Raw genomic sequence first — 8,525 nt, forward strand, 5'->3', positions numbered from 1 at the left:
AACAATCATACCATTTTTTTCAAAATCTAATGGAACAATAGTTTCATCAATTCCATCTTCTTCATCTCCATCAGTATCTTCTTGTTGTGCACCATGACCTGAATAATGGAAAAATAATGAATCATTTGGTCTAGCATCTGAAACTAACCAACCAATAGCTTTCAAAATATTTTCCCTTGTTGGAACTTTAACCATTTCACGTTGATCATCAGTTAAGATAACAATATCACCTTCATCATACCCATTTTTGGTTAAATAATTCTTCACATTATGAACATCATTAATACAACCTCTTAATGCATTATTAGTACCAATATAATTAATACCAACTAATAAAGCCTTACGACGTCCTGTACAGTTTGAATATTGATAATTATAACCTTGAACACCAAATGATTGAGGATTACTTGGTGGTGCTTGAGCTTGTTGTGGAACATGGAATCTCATATTTTGTGCAGGATCTTCTTCTTGGAAAACTGAATGAGAATTTACACCAGTATCTTGAGCACCAAAATTACCATTTGAAAAAGTTGGTCCACCATGTTGTCTACCACCTTGAGGTCTACCACTTTGTTGAGGTCTACCTTGTTGGGGTCTTTCATAACGATCTTGTTGTTGTTCTTGTCTTCTACCATAATTATCTTCTTGTTGATAACGACCACCACTTTGTTGTTGATGATATTGACTTTGATCTTGATAACCGGAACGACCACCACTTTGTTGTTGTTGATATCTTTCTTCTTGGTATCCACCTTGACTTCTTTGGTCATAACCTCCTTGACCACCATAACCTTGTTGTTGATATCCACCTTGTTGACCACCTTGATATCCACCTTGGTTATAGCCCTGGTTATACCCGGATTGTTGTTGATAACCTTGACCACCTTGGTTGTACCCACCTTGGGACTGTTGATTGTGACGACCTTGACCTGGGAACATCTTGCACTCTGACTCTTTAAATAACCTTTAACCACTTTAATTGGAATTGTTCAACGTAAAATTTAGTTCAAAATGTTTCAAGATCTGAATATCCACGTCAAACTGAAATTCGCGGTCTCAGCCTTTTACTATGTGCGTGGTGTAAAATGATTTGTGCATTGGTTTATTATATTTTAGGATTAAATGTAGTAGAAATTGGTAAAATTACTATTGATTTATTAGTTTTCTGTTACAAGCATTGTTGACTAGAACATTCTTTTCTGCAGTCAATCTTCCTTTTAAAATATTGAAAATTCTCCATAAAAATGCCCTTTTATACCCGCGAATTCTGAAATTATAACCAAGCCAATTTAGATCATCTCCAAAATTTTGATCTTTTGCAATCAAAAACATAGGTCTAGATACACTTCAAAACACAAAGAAGAAGGAACACCGATGGGGAAACATAAGGGAGAATCATTGGACCCAGATGGGCATCCATACGACTACATCGTCATCATTGATGCTGGTTCAAAAGGTTCACGCGCAAATGTCTATCGTACGCGAAGATTCAATAATAATAAGACGAAGAATCAAGTCCGTGATTGGAAAGATGAATCTGTGTCTACAACCACATCAGACTCTGAAAAGTCTAAAAAGAAACACAAGAGTGATAAACAACAATCAAATGATCCTCCAATTACAGATTATCCTGAAATTATTAGTATGAATGCTAAACATGTTAAAAAAATTAAACCTGGTATTGCTTCATTTGTTGATAATACAAAAAAATTGAAAAAATCTTATATGGGTAAATTACTTAAAGATGTTTTGAAATATATTCCTAATGATCAAGTTCATAGAACTCCAATTTTCTTACATGCAACAGGTGGGATGAGATTATTAAAACCTGAAGATCAAAATTTAATCTTGGGAGAAATTTGTTCATATATTCAAGATAAATTTGATTTTTATTTACCAGATTGTAATTCTCATATCAATAGTATAAGTGGTGAAATTGAAGGTTTATATTCTTGGATTGGTGTTAATTATAAATATGGTGTCTTGAATGCCGCTTTAGAATCAAGAAAACAATCATTTGGTATATTAGATATGGGTGGTGTATCTTCACAAATTGCCCTTGAACCAAATATCACAGATTCTGATAATAACAATACAGATTATTTATTCAAAGTTCATTTAAATTATTTAGATCCTTCAAATGAATCCAAAAATTCGTTTAATGTGTTCAGTGAATCATTCCTTGGTGGTATGAATCAAATTCATACTAAATATGATCAATTATTAATTTCACAAAATGAAACTACTGATCCATGTTTACCAAAAAATTATGTCACCACAATTGAATCCACCTCATCAGAAACTGGTTATGAAGAAGAAATTCCAATCACCGGTACAGGAGATTTTGAAACTTGTGTCACATCATTAAATTCATTATTAACCACTATAACATCAACAAAATCATGTAATTTAACATCATCAACTTCATCAGTTTCTTCATGTCTTCTTACAGATTCAATGCCATATTTAAATTTTAATATTGAAAGATTTATTGGTATAAATGGATTTTATTCAAATTTAATGAATTTTATGAATTATCAAGAATTTTATTCCAAAACTAAAAAAACTTGTTCATCACATTATACAGATTTATTAAATTCTGAAAATGATGAAAAAACTTCAGAAATTTGTTTTAAATCAAGTTGGATTATAAATGTTTTACATAATGGTCTAGGATTCCCAAGATATGGAATTGATACAAAACAAGATTTAGAACAAGAAGAAATTTCTGTTTTTGATGATAGTTTTAAAATTTTGGATGAATTTAGTTGGACTTTAGGTCGTGCTGTTTTATATTCATATTATGAAGCTGCTCAAGCACAGCAAATTTCATCTTTAGGAAATTCAAATGATACTCTTAAAATTGGATTTATTGAACCAATATCAAATGTTTTCCATTATGGTGGTGAAATTCCAGGTATAAGTTCAAGACCTGATTATATTAAAGGATATTCATCAAAATCAAAAGTTCATGATGATGATGACCATGATGATGACACTGATGATGAGGACGATGATGATGATGATTGGGATGATGTGTTAGAAGAACATAGATTATGGGGAAGTTTATTATTCCTGTTAATGTTATTAGTTGTTGGTTATTTGATGTTGGGTAAAACTAAGAGAAAGAATATTATTGATACTGTAAAGAGATTATATCATGAAAAATTTAGATCAAGATATTTACCTGTTGATCATGATATTAATGATCTTGAAATTGATGATCTTACACCAAGAAATGAAGAGGATGAAGATAATCAAGATAATCGTCATAGAAGAAGTGACAGTTTTGATGTATAATTATTTACTAAAATACTACAATATCAAATAGTTCTCCCGTAAATCAATAAAATTTCATTAAAACCAAATATTATGGTAATCTATCATAGTATATATAAAATTATATTTTTTTTGTTGTTTTCAAATAACCAAGTATTAAAAAAGTATCCTTAAAAAACCAAAGGATCTCTTTTTATGCAAATATAAAAATAAAACTCAATAATATAATTGATAATTTTAATCAGCTAATGTACAAAATAAATGAATGTGTTGTATGAAATGTGTTGTGTTGATAATATCAAATCACCAACAGCTATAACCACCATCAACAATCAAATTTTCACCAGTAGTATATGATGAAGCATTGTGAGAACCGAAATATAAGATAGCACCAACAAATTCTTGTGGATTAGCCATTCTTGCCATTGGAATTTTTGATTCCCAAGTGTTTTTCAATTCAACATTTGAACCAATAACATGTTTAGTTAATGGAGTTAAGATATAACCTGGAGAGACACAATTAACTCTAATACCATATTTAGCCCATTCACAAGCTAAGGATTTGGTTAAATGAATAACACCAGCTTTAGCAGCGTTATATGCAAATTGTGGTTGTGGGTCATTAACGATAACACCAGACATTGAACCAATCATAACAATTGAACCTGGTCTTTGTGCATCAACTAAGTTTTTAGCAATAGCTTTGGCAACGTAATAAGAACCCATTAAATTAACTTGAACTAAATCAGCAGCTTTTTGATTTGGATATTCTAAAGCGGTATAGTTTTGACAATAACCAGCGGTATGAATTAATAAATCTGAAATATCATTGTAATGTTCATTAATCTTGTTAACGGTTAATTCAACTTCATCAGCGTTACCAATGTTACAACTCCATGATGAGATTTTTGGTAATGGGTTTAAACCTTGTTTTTGACCCCATAAGGCTAAATCTTCAGCGGCAGCATCACAAACTTGTTGATTTAAATCCACAAGAGCAACATGAGCACCTTGGGCTAAAAGAGCTCTGGTTAAAGTGATTGATAAACCACCAGCACCACCAGTGACAACGGCGATTCTTCCGTCTAATCTGAAGTTTGGAACAACGTCTTCAATAGTTTCTGTGGATTCTAATGTCATTGTGTATAGTAGTGTAGTATTTGTATGACTTGATATATACTAGAAACCAAACATCATGATTTCCAAATTCAATTCCAGGATTTCCATGTGTTTATATATCCAAAAATCCCAAATCTTCTCCAGTAAAACAAAAAATGTGTCTGTTGTCAAAAAATCAAAATTGATTTTGTAAATGTCATTTTTCTTTTTTTTGACTTGCGAAATTTTGCATTTTGCAAAAAAGTAAAAAAAATTACAGCGCAAAAGAAAAGCAGAAATGAACATTTGAAAATGGTAATTTATAAAGGTTTTAACGTATTTAAACAGTTTATGTATTGAATTGTGAAATTTTAACTAGATATTTGTATACCAGGAAGTTACAGAATTACAACAGTGTAATTTTTAGTTGGATTGGTCTATCCTACCTCGTACAATCTCAAGGAGAAGGTTTCGGCTTCCTAAAGAACACCGCTTTCGCCTCCAGAATTCTATGCCCAAAGAGCAAAAATTATATAGCAAAAACCCAGAATCAATACTTCGTTTATAAAGAAACGACAAACAAGATAATATAAATCATGAAACATATAGATAATAATAGAACAGTAGTGCTTGTATATTGTTCTTTAGCTTCAATAGATAGAATTGAGCTTTTTGCTTTGTTGACATGTTTCAAAAGATCGTCTAACGGTTACCAAATCCATCAAAAGTCTATTCGATGACCTTGGAAGTTGGAAATGTTGGTCAGTATTTCCAAGGATATTTACAATCTCATCGAAACAGTTTCTCTTAAGGTAACCCAATATAGACAACAAGGGTTTATGAGCCGTTGTATAAAAGTAATCATAAGTACTGGTTGTATGAAATCGATCGATGGTAAGGTACTGACTGTAAAGGTAACCCACAATTTTGATTCAATCAACCAATAGTTATCTATTCAATAGAATAATAGCCCGAGCTAGAGTAGAGCCATATACATGGATAAAAAATATTTCTCGTTGAAATCAAGCCAACAAAAGCTTTCTACCTAATAATAGATACTCCACCCTCCCTCCATCGAAACCTTAATTGATGAGCATCATCTACAAAAAATCACCAAGTCGATAAACAATTAGCGTGACATTGATCTTAAAATCTTATACTTTAATTGATCATCGTCTAAAAGATGACCTTTTCACATCATTTGTGATTCAAGTTGAGTTTATATAGTACATTCTGTTGGAAACGTTGTAGAGATTTATAGGAAACACTCGACATTCTTTAACTAGAATCCGGGGTAAGGTGTCAATAGCTAGGCTGGGATTTGGCTGGGGCTTGGTAGGCCGAAGAGTTTATTCTACAGTCATCTTGAGAATATTGATACTAGATTTAGGCAGGGCTTTTTCAAAATTCCCGGGAGAGTTAGGCAGAAGGCCCGCCAAATTTGGCTATGTGACCTTTATGAGAGTAAAAGGTCATCGCTCTGCCTAATCTGCCTACCTTCCTATATCCGAAGTACGGAAATCTTTTTAATCTTTTAGAGAGTCACTAGAAAAAGTCATACCTAGTAAATTGTAATTGATATCGTAAACAGTAACCATGAGTTTCATAAATAGCTAGCATAAGGAAGTTATTAGTACTATAGTTAAAGCTTAATACCCTAGCTGAATCACTTGAGGTAATCATGTATTAATGTGTTGGAAATCTTGCTTGCAGTTAGGCTCTGTCTCTATTCAGCAAGTTAACTTCATGAGCTCATAGAAGGTTCTAGTAACTGGTCCCTTGGTTTAGTTACGTAGGCTCATAGTTGACAGCCTTTCACAAATTGATTGGAGCTCTTCCTAAGCTTCTGTCTAAAGTTTTATTCTCTGCCTAGCTTCAAATAACATCTCCTCTGTTAAACTTTACTGTCAAGCTTTCAAATAAAAGTAAGGCACATTATCGTATGAGGTACGTAGTTTATCCCTTTTGTGCTTAAGTTTTCTTATTTTATATGTCACATTGCAGAAGTTTATACTAGTTTTTCATAAACATTCGGATAAACCATGTAGAATTACGTAAATGTGTCAGCGATGAGATAAGCATTTCTTTCTTTTTTAGAATTTTCTTGAACTTTAATTTATATCTTTTGCGCAAAAACGATCAAAATAGGTGAAAGCTGTGCCAATAAAATAATTAATCCGTTGTTTTAAACGTGCAAAAAAGGTTTTAAGATTTATCACTTTATACATATCTAAAAGAAACAAATACTTTAAAAAGATAAAGTTTTTGTGAAGGTACACGTAGTACCTTTTTTTGACTGATTCGAGATTTGAACAATTGAGATCGTTTGGTACAATTTTAGATACATGTTCCTTTTCTTTATGGTTTATTAATCAAGCAAATTGTTCAATCTTACAGATCATTACAGAGGATGAAAAAACAAAAAGATAAGAAACGAGCATACTTCAAAACACGATCCATGAATTTCCGTGGGTTCTTATCTTTTCCTTTTTACGAAATGTATCATTGATCAACTACGATATTCCGTGATTTCACAAGTTACAAGTTACAAGTCTAGCGCCGTTATTTCTGATCAATTGTAACTACTCTTTACCAAACAAATATTAACTAGCTGCCAAATATATTGATGAATCACGTCATACAATTCAATTGAAAATTAACTGGGAAAGTAAGAATATTGACTATATATATAGTCTATTTTGTTATAGGCTACGTAATTTTTATAATATTTTTAGCTCCTTAAATATTCCAGTAATCAATTGTGCAATTTTGCAATTTAAGCTTTGAAATCAAATTAAATTTTAGTCAATTACCACCGGAAGAACCTTTTAAAATATATATACATCTATATACAATTACCTTCATGATGTAATTGGTTTAATATCACAAAGGAAATAATATTTGAAGATAACAATGTCGTAATTACCATTCACAGAACAGGGCGCTTAGAACCTTACAAGATATATTCAACTCTATGGCTCCTGACGTATGATAAGATAACGAGTTACAGTTTAGCGCTCTGTTGAATAAGATTTTAGTGACGTTTGTTGCATTATATATTATTAATTTGGTACAAGCCGGTCGCCTAAAAAAATTTCCATTATCCTTTGAAGACGTCACATCTATAATCTACCTTATAAGATTTGATGTGAGAAATAAAATTAGGAATTAAGATTTCGAATTTTTTGCATTTTTGCTGGTATAGTTTAAATAATTAGTCAATGCAATTTGTTTCATTAAACTTCTTGTGAAGATGTACGTGTAAATCCATATTGCCAGTCGTACTATAAACGTTAAAACATTGTATCTATATATTACCCTTGATCTATACTGAGTCACTTTATAACTTATAACTATCCACTCGCTATCTAGCTTTAATTAATAAAAATTTATGAACACTTAGAATCATTTATACGTTTGTGTTCCGTAACAATTTTATGTGTCAAAATATTATAAATCGCTATGTTTTACATTGAAATCAAAAGATGAGCTTCTATAACTTAGATAATTGATACTTCTAAGCTTGAAAAGAATACTTATGTACTTATAAAATATGGATAATTCAAAGTTTTGAAATTTGGTATTTTTAACAACTTTCAATTTTAATTTTTTTTAAAACAATTAATGATAGCAAATCTAATTGAAAAAAAAATTTTTGGGAAAAAACATACCAATGAAACCACATCACATATAACGGAGATTTCAAATTTTCCATAGTTAATTTTCGAGCTACTAACAAAAAAATATCACTCGGAGAAAATTTGGCTGGGAGGATGAATTGGTGTTCGGGTTTATAGAAAAATGGTAGAATTTTTAAAAAAGTATAAGTATTTTGTGTCATTTGTTAGTGTAGAAGGGATCCAATTTTGAGATAACCACCACAAAGCTCTATTTGGTGTAAAGAGACATGCTAATGGGTCAATTGATCAATTTGTTTTAATATGGTATACTTCAAATGGTAAGTTTTGCTTGAGTTTCTTCAATTTAAGCTAGTTCAAAAGAGGACCTTTGACTGACACATATTACAAGATACATATCAAATTCTTACAATTAAGCATAAAGAGCTCACTCCAAATCCAAATAATGCTTAAAAACTTGTTTTTCATTTTTGCATTACATGTAAGTGTCTTTACTTCAGATATTTAGTG

The 8,525-nt window shown here is 31.2% G+C and overlaps 2 protein-coding genes across 2 annotated transcripts; one reads left to right on the forward strand and one right to left on the reverse strand.

Annotated features, from left to right (window-relative positions):
- Nucleotides 1–1,374: 1,374 nt before the first annotated feature.
- On the forward strand, nt 1,375–3,300 carry BN7_3449 (Golgi apyrase; the record flags this gene model as incomplete). The annotated part of the gene is made up of 1 exon (XM_011275946.1): nt 1,375–3,300. One exon carries the CDS (start codon nt 1,375–1,377, stop codon nt 3,298–3,300), a length of 1,926 nt encoding a protein of 641 aa, XP_011274248.1.
- A 282-nt stretch (nt 3,301–3,582) lies between these two features.
- BN7_3450 (D-arabinitol 2-dehydrogenase) lies at nt 3,583–4,419 on the reverse strand (the record flags this gene model as incomplete). Its single annotated transcript, XM_011275947.1, has 1 exon — nt 3,583–4,419. The coding sequence occupies one exon, from the start codon at nt 4,417–4,419 to the stop codon at nt 3,583–3,585; it is 837 nt and encodes a 278-aa protein (XP_011274249.1).
- Nucleotides 4,420–8,525: the final 4,106 nt, after the last annotated feature.

This window comes from Wickerhamomyces ciferrii, contig 00093 (assembly GCF_000313485.1).
Source record: "Wickerhamomyces ciferrii WGS project CAIF00000000 data, strain NRRL Y-1031 F-60-10, contig 00093, whole genome shotgun sequence".
Classification (NCBI taxonomy): domain Eukaryota; kingdom Fungi; phylum Ascomycota; class Saccharomycetes; order Phaffomycetales; family Wickerhamomycetaceae; genus Hansenula; species Hansenula ciferrii.